The sequence below is a fragment of the Polyergus mexicanus genome, unplaced genomic scaffold (genome assembly GCF_030449975.1).
Source record: "Polyergus mexicanus isolate NDT 795.1 unplaced genomic scaffold, iyPolMexi1.0 SCAF_2, whole genome shotgun sequence".
Lineage (NCBI taxonomy): Eukaryota > Metazoa > Arthropoda > Insecta > Hymenoptera > Formicidae > Polyergus > Polyergus mexicanus.
The window spans coordinates 10,980,936-10,999,493 of NW_027223322.1; the positions used below are offsets into that span (position 1 = coordinate 10,980,936).

The 18,558-nt window shown below is 32.4% G+C and overlaps 2 protein-coding genes across 3 annotated transcripts in view; one reads left to right on the forward strand and one right to left on the reverse strand.

Moving 5' to 3' along the window:
* The window catches only part of LOC138939728 (protein FAM13A), a 33,785-nt gene extending 21,564 nt beyond the window's left edge, over positions 1–12,221 (forward strand). For both annotated transcript variants that reach the window (XM_070307833.1, XM_070307822.1), the window contains exons 5-11: positions 6,858–7,028; positions 7,539–7,680; positions 8,027–8,260; positions 8,619–8,828; positions 9,077–9,727; positions 9,812–10,059; positions 10,299–12,221. In XM_070307833.1, coding sequence (XP_070163934.1) covers positions 6,858–7,028; positions 7,539–7,680; positions 8,027–8,260; positions 8,619–8,828; positions 9,077–9,727; positions 9,812–10,059; positions 10,299–10,512 — 1,870 coding nt within the window. In that variant the 3' untranslated portion in view covers positions 10,513–12,221. The remainder of the gene's footprint in view (positions 1–6,857; positions 7,029–7,538; positions 7,681–8,026; positions 8,261–8,618; positions 8,829–9,076; positions 9,728–9,811; positions 10,060–10,298) is intronic.
* A 2,099-nt stretch (positions 12,222–14,320) lies between these two features.
* On the reverse strand, positions 14,321–18,092 carry LOC138941834 (uncharacterized). Its single transcript, XM_070311721.1, is given in 11 exon segments — positions 14,321–14,632; positions 14,697–14,829; positions 14,910–15,016; positions 15,069–15,506; positions 15,584–15,869; positions 15,992–16,349; positions 16,417–16,828; positions 16,999–17,201; positions 17,299–17,577; positions 17,802–17,882; positions 18,059–18,092. Coding segments are annotated over 11 exon segments (2,592 nt in total). The 3' UTR covers positions 14,321–14,371.
* Between the last annotated feature and the right edge of the window lie 466 nt (positions 18,093–18,558).

The window sequence follows — 18,558 nt, forward strand, 5'->3', positions numbered from 1 at the left end:
TGGATATAGATGAGGATCCGAGCGATGAAGCGGCACAGTCGGTTCTTCGCCAGCATCGCGTATACATTATACGAGTGAGAAAGAGAGATACCGGCAGCGTGTCCGTGAACGTGAAAGCTAAACGCGAAAATCGTCCTTGACGTTCTCCTCTTCTCTCTTCGGGACAAGGAGCAGGCATAGTCTCAAAAACGTAAATGTTGAACAGTGCGATGTAAGAATCATCTGCGTGACACGATAATTTCCTGATCTGTCTCTAATTAATCGCGCTCGTTGTGATTAGAAGATCACAAGCTTATTTGTGATTATAAACGCTTCCTAGAACGCTAACTCTGGTTGACCGAATTTTCTCTGTCCAGCTCTGTTGCGGGTAAGATTGTAATTCAGATAATTGGATTTAATACAGTTTCAGTCTATCGTTAATTACCGCGAGTTTGATCGATTGATAGAACATCGAATCGTGAGTATTAAATTGCGTAAAAATTAAAATGACGCAAGTTAATAAATATTCGTCGTATAAGCCCTTTTTATATGTAGAATATATCTTGGAATTCAAAATTAATTTAAATTTACTTGTATGATTTAAAATCGAAATCAAAGTCATCGATGTTAAGATTGGAGCTTTCGAGACATTCTGTATATTTTGAAGGAATTTTCCGGGCGATTTTTCCCAGGACTCTGTCTGGGATTATTTTGATAATCTGTAGATCTTCGCATAAAATTTTTGTAATTTATTACGTTTGTTATCATTTTAATTATTTAAAAAACGAAGAAAGATTAATTTATCTTTGAACCTCATGAAAGAAAGCAGTTTTCAGCATAACATTTATAGCATTCGGGGGTACAACATCCATACAGTCGATATTGCAATGTTAATATTGATGATGGATAATTCGCATTATGTACAGTCGATTCAATTTTTGATTATGCAGTAAATATCTTCATTCAATTGTCGATTCAATTTTTTATTATGAAGTAAATAATTTTTGATGATCATTATTAAATAAATGCTGTAAAAAATAGAAATTTAAAGCTAAAGCTATCTCGTGTTCAATAATTATTTATGCCCAGAAATATAATATTTTTATATTTGCATTTATATAAATTCTCCCAATCCTATATTAATCTTGATAGAGACAGAGAATACTTTCCTTTCAATTCAGAGAATACTTATTTCGACCTTGTGTTATCATGCTTACATGAAAATCTCAATTAAGTTCTTTGTCATTGTACCATCGATGCTTCAATTTAGTCATCTATTCGAAAATTAGAATCAATTGACGAGTTAGTACGACTATAGGCAAATCACTCTGTATCGACCGCTGCAGACGTCATCGGCAGAATGTCAGTGACTAAATAATCGCGCAGCGATATCGACCGGCGTGTAAAGACGGTGTTATCTGTGTTACTATGCAGTTGCTGGCAGACTATCGACAAGCGGAAAAGGCGCAAGAGGCGCTATTCTCGACTATAAGAGAGTGCGTTCCTCCAAGGGAAAGCGCTGAAGTAAAGATAGAGGCAATAACTCGTCAATCAAGACGCACATCTTTCGTCGCGATCGTCGTCCTTCTTCCGGATCGTACATATTCACGATTTGGATTATCATTCTCATCATCATCATCATCGCTCGTGTATGCGTCTCTGTCTTTTCACCTGTGTATAGTCCTGCGTACCGGCGAACATAAATGTTTCATCGAATCGCCGAGAGACTCGTCTTTCCTCCGTCGATCCTTGTGGCCCTTTGTTGGAAAAGAAAGTTGCTCGCGATTACATGAGCGCGACACGCGACAACGGGGGATCCGCGTATCCGTGAGTTGCACATTTAGCATAATTTTGCGCAGCGATAACGATGACGGGCTTGTTGACGATCCGTTCCGGTTTACCCTACTCTCTCGCGAATCGATCACGAGACAATCGGAAGCAAAGTGATACGAACTGAGGGATTTTTGAAATCGTTACAATTTCGGTGTATTTAAAATTTTATTTCTTCTTTAAAGAAACAGAAAGACGTTATTTATTTACGAGACGAAGTTACATTTATTACGCGCTTTTATCATTAGAAATAAACGTGATAAATCGTGATTACTGCGGCTTGAAATCCTGAATATAAGTGACCTTCTGAAACTCTGTCACGAGTCCGTCTATAGAAAAGTAACGGATTTGAATTATACAAAATCTGTTTTTGAATCAATGAACGTCATTCATTTCCGTTACGATAAATTGTTGAAAGACATCAATTTTATGCTACATTAAAGCAGAAGTAAGAAAATTGGCTTTACAATATTTTATGAATGCTATAGTTTCAAGTCATAACGTTTTTTACAAAGCATTTAACTGATTCTAGAATACTCGTAGCGACAACTTGCAAAAAGCATGCAATAAACTTATCGCCTATATTAAATGAACGGTGCAATAATATTTAATTGTGAGTAAAATATAAATTGTAGAAAATTTTAATAGCATTTTCAAAGGATGGCTTATCTCGTAACATGTAATAATAACAAAAATTTAAAAAAGGTAATCCCACACGTATCGTTAAAGAAAGCTGCTATAATATTTTATATCAATAATCATATCAAATATCCATAATAAAATATCAATAATCTCTTTGTATGAGAGAGAGAGAGAGAGAGAGAGAGAGAGAGAGAGAGAGAGAATTGACGTCTCATATAAAACTTTTAATCTTTATTAATTTTTAATATTTATTTCTAATTTTAAGAGCGCAAGAATGATTCTACATTTTCAAACTTTTTATATTATCTCATGACTTGATAATCTTATTTTATCATTTTGTATAGTGAGAATATAGTTTTCATGATATTTTTATCTTTATGCCATAATCGTATATTTTGTATATATCAGATTTTAAAATCAATTCAATTTTTATTAATTTAAATTGTAAGATAATTAAAATTTTTAAATATTTCTTGTTTCTATTTTCGAATAAAAGAACGATTAGTATTTCTTGTTCGCATCGCACGATACGTTAAAGTATAATTGATCGCTCGATGCATCATCTCGTCAAACGGCAGTAAATTCGCAGTAATTTGCGAAAGAGTCGAGTCTCGTTAGAATGTACTGGAACATACGGAGAGTAGATTTCCACGTCTTCCTTAATCGAAATTTATTAATCATGGTATAAGCATAAGCGTCACGTGAAATTGCATTGGATTGGATCGTGCGTCGCTTATTATGTATCTTAATGTCGCTCACGCCGGCTAAATTCTTATATAAGGGATAGACGGTTGCAATCGCTGACGCGATAAATGACCCATTATTTTTAGAAGCCGTGTTATGAACAAGCTGCAAACAGAATGTGTGTGTGTGTGTGTGTGTGTTTGATGGTTGTATTCTTCTTTCGATAATATTATAATTTAATGTTTAATATCTTTAATGCAATAATAAATGCGAGAAACAATTAATTTTTTCTTTAGATATTATTAAAATATTATACTAGAAAAAATTGTTAATATTTCGAAATTTTAATATCTTTATAGTTATGCGGCAAATTTATATATTGCTTTAATTTTTCAATATTTTTTTATAAATAAAACATTTTTATCTTCAACACGTATCATCAATCTTGAGACAAAGATTGCGCGGATCTGTGCTCTTTCAACGTAAACAAGTTGCATCGTGAATATTTCAGAAGATATACCGGTCCCATAGTAAACATTATCACGAGCCCCCGTTTATGTTAATTGACATTAATCTGCGTAGAACAAAATTTACGGATACACAAGTCGTTTTAACCGTCCACTGGCGAGATTAATCGAATTATCTCGTGCAAGTTCGTGCGGCAATTTATTAGATCTATGCACATGACGATGCATCATCATCATCATCATCATCGCGAGCGGTATACTCCGGTTTGTCACGTACTTCTATTTATCTTCTCGTGATCGGGAGAATACCACATGCTAATCATGGCACGATCTACTGATCGATTATCACTCTCGTATATCCATTTCGAAGAAAAATAAAGAAGAGTAAAGAGTGAAGATCTTGTTTCGTCGCGAAGGACTGAAGGACGCAGTCGAAAAAAATACGATAATAGTTTATAATTAGCTTAAATTATTTTTGATATTTTGTAGAGAGAGCAAGCGGATAAAAAAAAGAGAGAAAGAAAAAGAAAGCTCTATATTAATATAGTAATTTCTTCTCGAGTAATGTCAATTTCTCGATTATAACGATAAACCGCAATTTTTTTTTATTTATCTACAATTTATCATTTGTGTAAGATTGCTATCGCTTTCTAGTGAGATTATCATATCTATTTATTTTTGCGTAAATGTTCAAGCTAACAGCGTTTGCGAATACCGACTAAATTAGGTATGCCTCATTAAAGATCAATTGTCCAGCAATTAATGGCGCGTTACCGTCGAGGACAACGGTATAATTGGCTCGCCTTGCATTGATATTCCTGCAATTAACTTTTCGTACGGTCCACAATCACAGAAAATGCGATGCAACAACCAATGGCGTAACAGCATCACGCATCGTCGGAATTTTCCAAACGCTGGATAGATCTCGCGTACAAATAATATATATGTACGATGAATTATACATATTTAGAGACTAATGTAAAAGCGAGACGCAACGATTCTCGTCTAGGCGTTTTTAATTGAGGAAGTCAAGTCCGGCTGATATATGTGTGTATGTGGTGTTTGATCAAGATTTTCTATTTCTGTTAATCATAGAGTGCACACTTTATAATGGATTTTATCTCAACGTTTACGTATTGCTATAAATATCTCTTTAACACTTCTGAGCGTTTAAATAAACGTTGTCTATTGAGGAGACAATTGAAATTGAAGAGAATTGTAATTGTTGATGCCCCAAAAAATCTATTCATAAAATTTTTTATATAATTAGCAATTAATTAAATATTATCTTGTTAAGAAGATTTCTTTTATGTTGTCTGTTGCAATATATTACTTTGTAACACTTTTTTTTTATAATGTCGTAAATTAATACGGACATTTGTAAATATATATAAAAGATTCTTATTTTACTAGTGGCATTATTATGACATTATTTTTTGATAATTGTAGAGATCTTTTAATTTTCCTATAAAAAGTAATTAATTGATATTCTTAAAAATCATTGAATTTATTAAAGTGAACGTAAAAATGGAAAAGATTTTAAGAGAAAATTACATAAAAACTTACGAAATATATAATTTTTCGATCTATATTTTCATTGAGATTAATATGAGCTTTTTTTTTCCCCCCCTCGAAAAGATCGACAAACATTGGAGCATACGTAATTGTATCACGCTTTTATTTCCGCAAGCTTTGTTTTTGCACGAAGAGGAGCGCTATCACGCGGTCTGCTGACTCATAACGAAAGTATTTACGCCTCATGATTCATTTATGCGCCACTACTCGGGTCACGATTCGTGACATAAGATCAAACCAGGCGTCGAGGACAACCTGAATTAGCAGGGCAAAGAAACTTATTATCGCAAAATTAAAATACTATCGTGTAGTGAAAGTTAACATTTTTACCATCGATTGCCATTTATAATGAAAGAAAATGAATGCAAACTGAGATGAACAAATTTAATTTTGCATGTAAGAGAAAAAATAATTACGTGGCACGATTAGAGTTACGAGATGTGAACTTAAATTCTGACTATATCTTCAAGATGGTAAAATGAGCTAATCTTGCTGACAGCGATAATACTTTCTGTGAGCGAGAGGAAACTTATTTTAAGCTTTTGACTTTTATAAAACATGAGGCTTTTTTCCTCTGGAAAAAGAATGTCGGAATTAAAGGCGCAATAAAACAAGTGTGTATATTCTATGCAATTTCTTATCACAGAGAAATGTCTATATAAATTGCAATAAAAAATTAATTGTATTAAAGCGAAATATATTTTATATATGTTTTTCACACACAATAATTAATATTAAATGAGATATTTAATTTTAAATATACAATCGAACAGAATAAATATCATCAAGATTTTCGGATCACGCGACTTGTGTTTGCTTCATCTAATTAGAACAATTTAATAACACCCTGTTACATATATTTTGGAATAAAATATGTTTTTTATCGGCGGCATTATGATTTAATAGCATACAATTAATCGTGTACGTTTCTTTTCTTATAATGAGAAAATCATATCTTAACTATCCTTAAACTACCCTTAAACTACCCTTTGAGGGCAGATCCGATATTTTTCTATGCGAATAAACTCTTTATGAACTGGTTGAAACCAGTTCATAAATTTCAGAATAATAAAAAAAAACGCGCCATAATGATTTGTCTCCATTGAAGCTTCACACTTGAGTCGTTTCGCAATTACTATAATACATTCATTCTTGTTCAATCGAATGCAAAACAAACGCGTTTACCTGCCACATCATTCTAATTAGGGTACACGTCTCACATTATTCTCTGTATTTTGTTGATGATCATCTTGTTACAATACATTTTTCGAATCTTATTGTGCGCATGTTATATTACAATAGATGTGATGAATTACTCTACTCTTCATCCGTTTGACATTAGCGGATGCATCTCTGAAAGAAAAACAGAAATGCCTTCCGCAATATTTTAATTATGCAGAAAAGTCACGATACATACTGATAAGGGAAAAAATATGATTTATTATGTCATTTTAATCATCGCGAATCTTTTCCGCATTCGTGTGACTTTACTATGTATATTAATCGCTCAATGTCTCGCTTGTAATTTCGCACTCGTACCCGCGAATTGCGCTTTTACACGATCGATTGAATCACAGTCGTCGATTAAATTTGAAGGTTGACACGTCAAGACCGTCATGCTTCGTTTCTACGATTTGACCTAATTTTCTTTTTTTCTTTTCTGTCCCTGTATGGCTTCAGTAACCGCGAGAATACAGTGAACGGCGTGATAGCTGCCGGCGATTGCAAGATCTGCAAGGATACGAAGGACGAGTCGAAAGACTCCGAGGGTTCGTCTTTGCTTTGCGCGCTGAAACCGCGTAAGCGTAAGGAACGTCGCGAATCCTGCTGCCAAGAACGGAAGCTGATAAGGTATCATTGAATTTTAATAGTTACGTAATAAATTTTGATACAAATTTTGGTCTTATTGAAATGTTAATTATATTTTAATAAACTAAATGTTCAAATATTATTATTTGTCGATAAAATAAATTGCATGTAAGAATATTATTGCATGTCATAATTCTATTAATAGAATATTTAATTTTACAATTTAAATTATTGATTTTTTAGAATATATTAACTTGTTATGTATTTATTAAATATTTGCTGCGTACAGCAAAAGATTATCGATAAAATGTTCCAAATTTCACATACTTTTGATTTTTCTCATTCGTTAAACTTCTATTAAGGTATGAACAATAAACATTAAATATAAATCTTCTTATAATATTCGAAAAAAATATTATTTCGTCAAGTTGCAGGAATATTTTTATACACGATCTAATTTAACATTATTTTATAGATTATTTCTTATAATATTGCATTATAATATATTTACAAAAAAAATTGTACATAGAATGCGACGACTATGTTTTTCAGAAGCAATAGTGAGGAACGTGTTCTTGATAGCCCCACCGACGTCGCAGACACGATTAGACGTGTGAGTAGCCACGAAGATTTTAACAACCAGGAACATTTACACATTTTATCGCAGCTCGGTCAAGACATGGGTCACGGCGTGGTGAGTATAATCACAACAATGATCTTTAAAATATTACGAAACGAGATGTAAGATATCAATACGTTTGTAATTACTGAGTAATATACATATATTAATAGAAATATTTTTTAGACTACAGTTTTTTTTTATTTATCGTTTATTAACAAATATGCCTTTATAAAAATTGTATTAAAAAAAAACCTTTTAATGATTCTGTAAAATATTGTTTGTTCAATTTAAGTATTAAAACGGGATATCTTTAGTTATCTTGTATGATGAAAAATAGTTTAGTATCTTAAGAGTTAAATTATTAATTAATCGCAAACGAAATGTAAACTCGATTGCTAATCGATTCGTTTGTGCGCAGAGATGCAGCGGATTACCGCTCCACGAGAGAACCAACGTTTCGCCCGTCTCGAAGAAATCGTTATCGGTGCCGTCACCGTGCGAAGTAGTAGTGGCGACTGAAAAATATGATTGCGACGCCGAAAGATTGAGAAGCAGTGAACGGTTCAGCAGAAGCATCACTCCGAGAGGTAGAAGACAAGCGCGTAGGAGAAGAGTGCATAGAGTCGCGGATACGGATCAGAGTTCCAGCAAGGTAGGCACGGCAATATAATTATTTTTTCGTCACAGATGTTGATATTATTAGCTTTACGAGTTATCTATAATATCTATATACTGAAATATTGATAGTAATTTCTCAACGATAAAATTAATTCCAACGCGAATAAATTGTAGTAAAATAAATAATTCTCTAAAAACCCAAAAGTTGACATAATTAAATTACGATCTATGTTCGTGTCGAATTTACAAATATTGTATAGGATATTCTTAATTATAAGAGGATTTAATAATGTTACGGTTATAGCATTGCGATATTTAAAGTATTTAATGTGCCGAAGATATCATAAATATTTTTTATAAGAAGCAAAGAAAATTTTTTTATTTTTTGTCAGGAAAACGAAGAGGAATCTGAAAATATGTATATCTCCAATGTGTCACCAAGCCCTAACAGCCACAATGGCTCGCCAGGTCAAAGTTTCTTGGAGATGTTGAGCAGCGGACCCAGTAGATCACCCTCACCAGCTCGTCCACCCACCGTCGATCACGAGGATGTAAATAATCCCAGTTTGACTAATTGGGGGTTTCAACATTTGGAAGGAAATGTAAGTATTAGAATATTAATTATAAATTACACATAATTATTAAACAATTATTTGCACAAGATTATCTATATAAATAGTTAAATATAATTTCAATTAAAATATTAAAAATAATAAATGTGTATAGAAATATGTACACAGAAAATTAATGATACGTATTAATTAAAAGATCAATAATTTATATAATAAAAATATATGGATCTTTTTATACTTATCAATATTATATATGTGTGTCTATTGGATTTTTGTAGGAAGAAGCTGCGGATGCTCGAGTGGAAGCCATGCTTTCACCAAGAAATTCGCTGTTGTTACCTAGGAGATTTTATTCCGAGGAAGAGATGCAACCCAGCACGCCTAATCTATCAGAAATGGGACTTAAAAACTTGGCAAAGCACATTAACGGCCTGAAAAAAAAGATTAAGAAGTACGAGGACGAGTTTGAGGAGAATTTCGGCTATCGACCGAGTCATTCTGACAAAATGAGTAATCGCGACATCAAGCGGCTTTGCACAGAGCTAAATAAGTTGCGAAAGGAACACAAATTATTGAAGGAAGATCCGATAAGTGCGCTTCTGGCTAATGCCAATAATCGACTGAACACTAATGGCAGTCCGATAAACAATAACAATGGCCACGAGAAATCGCGAGTGACATCAATGGAAGAAATGGTGAAGGAGGCAGAGAAGAAACTCAGCGAGAAACGAATCAAATACAATCGGTCCGATAATATGGAGGAGCTGAACTACGAACAATTATTGGACGAAAAGACGGCCGTGCAAAAAGCATTGCTTCATATCGAAAACACTTTCGGCAGGCCGGTCTCTAAGGAAGACAGAGCAGTTGTGCGACCACTGTACGACCGATACAGGACCTTGAAGAGACTTCTTATCAGAGCAGGCGCGGTAAAAATTATTATTATTTAAATGTGGCCCAAAATTGATCTCAGAGGAAAATTTTAAGGAATATGTTTTATGCATATGTTGCAGAGCAAAAATAAGGACAGCGTGTCGGAATTGGCCACGATTTTGGAACACGAAACAATGGATTTTACATCATCGAGTCTGCCTGGAAATCCCGCGGAGACTGATAGGAGAGCCAGCGAGCCTGACATGTCTCATCGAGGCATTTTGGATTGTATTGATTCTACAGATCAATTACCAACCGATAGCGATAGTCAACATAGTAGCAGTGAAGGCAGTCGCGGCGCCGGTGAAAGTTTACATGCTCTCCCTCAGTAAGTTTAAATTAAGATAAAATTTCCCAAATTGCCAGCTATTAAGAATCTTATATTTTTTTACATTTTACTTTTATATTACTTTGAATTTTGTATTACTTTTTTTTATTTATTCTGTTTATCCTTGAAGATTTTAAAATAGAAATTTTTCTTAATCAAAAATTGCTACGGACAAAGTTTATCGATATGTATTTATTGGCGTTCTTTATCCTACAAGTATCTTTTTTCTTTTTTTTAAGGGAAGAATTACTAATGCAGCAACAAGCTACTCGAGAGGAGAAGAAGCGGCTTCGCAGAGCGTTAAAAGAGTTAGAAGCACAATTCGAAGCCCGAGCCGGTCGTCGAATGCAACGCGAAGATCGCGGACCACAAGTCATCACCGTGTATGACTCTTACAAACAAGCAAAGGCGAAACTTAGACTAATCGACGCTCTCATAGCTAAGAAGGCTTGACGCAGTATTTAATTTACAAGAACAAAGATCTGATTTAAAACAATGTTGAAACCTTTGAACGGGCTTTAAATGTTTGTAACAAGACACAATTGTTGTATCATGAATATAATACGGCTCATTCACGCCGCCTGCAATTTTTGCATCACGAAGTCACAATGAAAAGGGCCTGAAAAAGCAATTCAGTCGAACGTTTACTGAAGCGAAGGACGGTAATGTAATGTAACGAGAATTTATTGTCCAGAATCAAAAGATTTTTAAAACAAAAACGGGGTAGTGTTGGTAATATTTGCAAGTAGAATTTACTTCGCTTTTGTAAGTTCATGCGTATTGACCTGAATTTCTTTTGATTCTGTTATAACACTCGAAAAATAATACCGAATATTTTCAACATTAATATAACATATCTTATTTACAACACTTGGTTTAATCGACATAAGCGATATGTTGAAAATATGCATGAACAGACAAAAAAAAAATGCATAACAGAATGTTTACAGATAAATGCATGGCATTGAAATAGCACATTTGAACTCTTTAAACACTAATGATTCTAGAACATAAAATTATTACAATACATCGCGCGCGTAACGATATAATCCCATAGTGAAATAATTGCAAATTTTTTTCACCAGTACACTTTATTGTCGTATTTAATTATTGATGAGAGGAAATTTTTATTTGAATGTCCTCTATTTATTTATCCTGCATACAGGATTAGAATAAACTTTTTTACAGTAATACTGAATGATTGTTTTGGAATATATTTACAGTTTATAAATTTTTAATTGATTTGTTACAAATATAAAGTATACTTATATTTTTTATATATATCTTGTTGCACAAGATCTGTAAAACTTTGTTTGTATTTAAAGTGTCAAACTTTACAATGATGAACGCAAGAACAGATAATAATACCTGAGATTAAAAATGGATTGTCGTTTTAAATTGTTAACGCAAATCTAGAGATCAAGATTTTTCCGATGTATAGAATGGAAGACGTGTATCACAACTTGCGAAAAATATATATATCAAGTAACATTTTTATTTTACATTTAAGTATATAATTTTATATGCTTAATATTTACATTTGTTTGCAGAAATAGAGTTTATTTGATATTATTTCATCATGTTTTTGCTATTCGTATATGTATATATATATAAATCCATTTGATATAATGAATTATCTCACCAATGATAAGTATTGTATCAATAAGACTTACAAGAAAAATGATAGAAGAGAGAGTGAATATTCTCATATAATGACTAATGTTTATAGTGAACTCTATATTTATTTTATCATCTTAAAGTAATCGCTGAAGTCTAACGCTAAGAGAATAAAGAACGAATCTGTGGGGAGTTACTCGTAATCTAAGTACCTTGTAAGAGATATCACATACATGTTGTAATATTGTAGAGTATTATAAAATGTTACAATCTTAATAACGTATTAAAAAAAGAAAAAAATATTCACTAAAAGAAGCTCGTTGATTTTTGCGTTTATATTTTTGTACAAGTACGATTTTAAGGCCGTTCGCAATGTATACACAGCCGACTAGGGACTACCGCAAAAACGCCTTAAAATTCCACTTGGATCGATTTTTTCACACAGAGTCTCGAGGGTGCTAATAATCTAATGGCTTGAGTTCTACAGCGTGCTGATAATACAAAAGAAATGCTTTGTGAGTCTCTTACTAAAATGTAATCGCGAACCGAAGGATTTCTTGCGTTTTATATATCATAGCAATGAAATCAAATACCATCTCGGAAATTTCAATATGTAATCGAGACGCAAAAGCTACTCGATGGTTTTATTACTATTTATGAGGCGGTAACTTTCTTTTTTCTTTTTTTTCTTTTTCTTTTTTAATAGCGGTAACATTTTCAGGAAAAGTAATTAACATTTAAATAATTTTTTTAATACCATGTAACTAATTTTATAAAAATTGTAATATAATTGCCTTTCAACAAATTAAGTTTTGCATACTCGTTATGTATTGTTATTTCTACATCGAATTTTTCAATATCAGACAGTACAGCAAAAATTGGTGAACAACTCCGTTTTTCACGCAGGTAAAATTAATATTTTCGGAAATAACGATATATATCGGCATTGACAAAGTCAATCGCGAACACGTGCATGCCAAAATGCGTGTCCGTTCTAACTGAAAAAGGGTAATAAAAAAATAAAAGAGAGAAAATGAAAAATTTTTTAGACCAAAGCATTTTTTAGTCTGTGATATAATGAGAGATATATTTGCGTTAAGATGGGAAAGTGTGTATGTGGAGTATTCGGTTCCATATTTCTTTTTCCTTTTCTTCTTTGTAAATGTAATTTTTTAAAGGATTGAGATAAAAGAAACATGATTTTTCCGCCATTTCCTCCGTAGGAAATTATTGAAATTGATAATCACTTTAGAAGATCCTACAGGGATGACGATAATTTAAATTAAGCAGCGTCCTTTTTTCCGGAAGAACGGTTGGAGGTAGGATAAATATAGCGAAGAATACAAAAAAGGAAACGGATTTATCATAGACGCATTTTAATAATTAAAAGATTATTACAAAAAAATTACTGTTATATAATATTAAACAAATGTTGGAATATATTGCTTTGGTAATTGGTCGATTAATTAATCTGTCATCTGAGACTATTTAATTCCTTTCTTGTTCCATATGCAGAAATAAAAATAGGTAACGTTGAGAACCTTTTATCGTCACGAGAGAGATGCGTTTCTCGCTTTCCTCACGATTATCATCCTCCACCCGTACTGCTAAAAGGACTATCGTTCACAAAAGAAAATTGATTTTATATTCGAGATGCCACATAAGGAATGTTTTTATTTTTCGCGGGTGCACCTATAAGCGCATCCTTCTGTAGTAAGAAAGAGAGAGAAAAAAATTAATTATCGTAAATTTAAGATAACATTTTATATTAACGTTAATTAAGGTACATTTTGTAGCGCATAGTGTCTTTACACATAAGAACAGATTGCGTGATTCTGTGTAGATGCTTTGAAAGAGAGAGAGAGAGAGAGAGAGAGAGAGAACGAGAGAAGCAGGAATACTTGAGAATAGAGACAGAATGCAAGAAAGGAGCAAGAAAATTTTATTTAGCAAAGCTGAAAAGCAGAATCGTATAGATTATAAATCGTTAAATTAGTACTTAAAGAAAAGAGAAAGACGATATATATAAATATTCCACGCGGATCACACATTATCTCCGATGAACATATCTAGAGAGATTAGAATCTTGCGACAGGGAAGTAAAAACAAGAAATCAATAATGTAACGATCGATTTCTCTCGGATATATCGTCGTACGTAGCTGCAACTGACAATTACAATCGACCGTGAGAATTGCGACGAGGAATCTGTCTCTAGCAAGATTCGTAAAAAAAGAAATAATCATCTTCAGCGTTTATACATAAATGTTGATTATGTATGTACATATATACATGTAATATATTACATGTATAGAGGTACACACACAGCAAAAGAGAGCTGCGGATACATAAATCACATACAATTGTGCATGCATACAAATGAATATTACACATTATTATGGGGTAGCACGCAGAATAAAATGGAATATGATCTGCTAGAGATGTTCGTTTATTGCAAAAGATAAGGAAACACCTTAAAAATCGTTCCTTGCGAAACTGCACGAAGAGTAGCCCATAAATACGCATTTTTTTTTGTTTTTTTTTTCATTTTACCTAATGGAAGAAGAAATCAATTAATATCGTCATCTTTTTATCGAAATTTTATTAGAACAGAAAATTCTACTGTATATGCGAACGATTCGATAAAAGTATTAATTTTTATCAAAAATTGATTTTTTACCGTAACTCTATGTAGCGTTACAATACGAGTTGCATTTGCTTATGAAAGGTTTGAATTTGCCGTAATAATGCGGCCAGTTGCATAGAAGTGGACGGCTCTCGTGTTGCATTAAATTTTCGTCGACCGAATATCTGTGCCGGATTCATCGAATGAGACTTTCCAGGTAAAATCGATATAGGAAAAGGATTCTTATGGAAACCCTTGCCTGATTCGGTCGTAATGCAAACGAGACTGTTTTTCTCGTGCAACATTTCCAGTTGCTGCTTCAGCGTCATTACCTGTTCTCGTAATATATCGTTAATGTACATGTAAAATGCATTAAGCACTTATAATAGCTCTCACTTCTTTGTAAAGACCGATAACGGCGTTGATTTCTTCTTCCTTGATATTAAGTTCCTTTTCCATAGCGGACAATTCTTTTGCTAAAGATTTATCTTTGGACTTTTCCATTTCTGATTGCAATTTCTCATATTTGCTATAAATCGAGGATATCGATCGATACAATTAAATTTTTTAAAAATAGATTTTTAAATTTAATAATATGCCAATATTTACGTGTTCATTTCTTCAAATTGATCGTGTAGATTAATTAAAATATCACGTATTTCCTTGGCATTGTGTGCGCCAGTAATTGTACGCATTTTATAATTGGCAATACTAGTCTGCAACATCAATGTATTATATGTTTGATATAAACTGCTAAAATGTGATTACCTCCTTATTTGACGATACTTTTGAAACTTTTTGCTGATTTCTCACATTTGCTGACATGTCGCTCTTATTTACGACGGTAGAAGATTGCTGCTTAATCTTATGATCATAAGAATCAATCTTTTCCGGATTAAATTGTTTAGTGATATTATCTTTTTCAGGAATCATTTTTGCATTGTCAGATATATTTGACGCACGAGCAATTTCCATATGTTGTAAATCAAATACAGATAATTTTTTATATCGATCGATATTTGAGTTCTCGCCGTTGTTAAATGTTTCAGCCAGGTGCGAGCTTATGTTGAGAGCCAATCTTTCCGAATGACTATGTCTCTGTTCCAGAAGAATCGACATCGATTTCATGCCTGTACTGACTTTATGAATCAATAACGGAGATATATCGTTCGCAATCGGCTGTCTTGTCTTCATTGCGCTCAATACCTGCGTTTTTTTTTTTTTTTTTTACAAAAGATCGTTTCATGAATTTGGCTACTTTCATGAATTTCTGATGAACTCACTTGTTGAATGTTTAATCCGAGATTGTGGCTGGGTGTTACCGAAGTTCCTACTACGAACGGTATATTTCGGAAGTTAAATCTGCTGAAGTACGATTTGTTCGAACGCTTCAATCTCGACGCCAAAGTCGGCATCTCGTAGCTAGGAGTAAACATCGGATCGTTGTATCTGTTAAAAGTATTATGCTCGCTTTGATGCGTTTTGTATGCGCTTTGATGCGCCGATGGATAGAAATCCTCGGAATGTTTTTCCGATTTATCATATTCTTGAATCTTCTCGGGAATCACTCTGTAGAAGAAACAAATTTGCATGATGAAGAAATAAATTTTATATTTACTAATTGTTCAAAATAATTATGCATATAATAAAATAATGATATGATTATTATTATAATGGCTTTAAAAAATTACCCTGAATTGCATTGATAACTTGATGACTGGGGACACTGATTATGCTGCTCATTCTCCTTATTATTGAATTGATTATTTTTATTTATTCGAATTGATTCATCAGTAGCATGTTCAGGATATAATGTTTCTTGGATCTTTCGATTAGCAGTTTCAGTAGGATGCCTTTTGACACACTTTGTTTGTTTACCAAATTTAGAATGCTTGCTAGATATTCCAGAATTGCTACTCTTCATTGTAGTATTATGAAAAATTTCCAGGACGTCGGCGGACTTTTTTGGATTCTTTGGGAGATTAGACTGTTGATGAATAACGCTACGGCCTGCGTTAAATATTTTTTAAACAACATTTGATATAGAATCTATATTCTTAATATGATGATTATAAAACACAATGTTTGAATATAAATCACGCAAATTCGATTCTACCTCTATGTCTGCGCTTCTTTGCTTCTTTTCTACCGATGAGATTTGTATCTTTAGTAGCAACTGTACTTTTCGAAACGGAACTTCGTAATTTTCCTTTCTTCTTTCGCATTTTAAATAATGTATCACCCGCTTTATTATAAATGGAATTTGATTCGCTTTTCTCTATTTTCGAGGCACGTTTACTTTTCTCCGCTCGTCTAATTTTTACGGTATCCGGAATGTTCAAATTCAATTCCGCATCTCTAATATCTCTTTTTGCAAAATTCGGTGGAATTAATTCGTGGAAATAATCCTCGTCATTCGCTTTCGATGTCAGTACTTCGACAGAATCTTTTACGCCCAGCATTGATTGCAAATGTTCCCGCATGTATTCCGGTAAATAAGATTGCGGATCTTTGTATTCTTTACTCTCCTATTCATATTTCGAGAATTTTTATAACAATCATATATCAATATTGTATATTTTTATATATATATTAATTATATTAATTATGTATATAAAATATATTAATTATATATATATTAATTATATATATATTATGATTTATTTTATAATATACACGCGTAATCGTGTGCACCTACTTTCAGGGTTTCATTCTGGACTGGCATCGTCGTCATCGCGATAGAAAGTTTCTTATCTAATTGAGTCTTTGGTATAATTGTAACATTTAATAATTCATTTTGCTTTTGTTGCTTCAAGCTTTCAGATTCCTCGATAATATCGCCATTGCCGATGATTCCTCTAGGTGACGATTGGGCAGATATTAAATTTAAACGTAAGGTATCTACAAGAATATGGATTATAGATATTTAGATGACTTGAATGATTTTAATAAAAAAATTATTTTGTACCAAAATCTTTTATATCAAAATCTTTTATACCAAGATCTTCAGTCTTATGTTCAGTGTCATAAATTCTTTGAAGATTATAATTTGGGATTTTATTTGTTGGCAAAATTTCGCTATTATAATCGTTATGTTCGATTGAAAATTTTGAGCTTGGGTTTTCAGATGATGATCTTATCGGCTTTAGCGAAATATCAGATTTTTCTTTGCCTTTCATTTCCGATTTGACTTTCTGACAAACTCCCATCACATAATTTAATTTGGACTTTAACGTAGAACATTTTGTCTCCGCTTTATCCAATTCTTGCCCCATTTCTAAATATGATAATAGTGTTAATTAAAATATAACATCAAAATATTCTTCAACGTATAATATTAACATCAAAAATAAATATTTTTTAAATGTTATTAAAATATTTTCAAAAATCGAAAATTGTTGACGATTTTGAAATTTCGAAGCTAATATATGTATAACGTTACTGCATAAAATAATATTGATATAAATAAGAAAAATTCGATTTATATTAACGTGATAATACTTTTTAGCGTGATATTTGGTTTGCTTTCCGATTCGTTTAATTTGCATGATTGCATTTCAGATTGAGCCTTTAAAGATGATTCTGTGAAAGCAAAAGTAATATTTTAATATGTATAGCGTAAAGAAAATTTAAAAATCAATTATTAGAAAAATAAGATTCTAAAATTTTTAAAGATATTTTTAATTATTAAGATTTTTTTATTTAAATTAATAATTTAATTCAATTTAATTGCCAATTTTATTATTTAATTTAATCACCAAAGATTCCGCTTTTGCTATTATGAATGTTCATGTTGGCTATGTCTCAGATCTTTTAAGTTCCACAATTTCTTGTTCACATGATGCAGCAAAATTTAATATGTGTATTATTATGAATTTAAATTAGAATACTCTATTTACGAATAAAAATAATTTATTCTTCGAAACAAAACATATAGACGTACAAAATTCGAAAAATAATTCATAGGTTACAGTTAGCACGTTGGACGTTGGACGATTACATCGTTCTCTTGTTGCAGCATACATATTTCTTTGTTTTTGGAAAATTACACAGTCAAATTCAACATCTATAATCCGACAATATAAATCACTTCAATATTTTTCATGGCGATGACATTTTCTGATATTATACCAATATAGAGTCCTATCTTACCGAATGTATATAGATTTCTATTTTACCAAATGTAGATTGAATATCAAACTCCTATCAACTACCTGTTTTTGTCGTCAGATCGCGCTCTCGGATTCGCCTTTCTGAG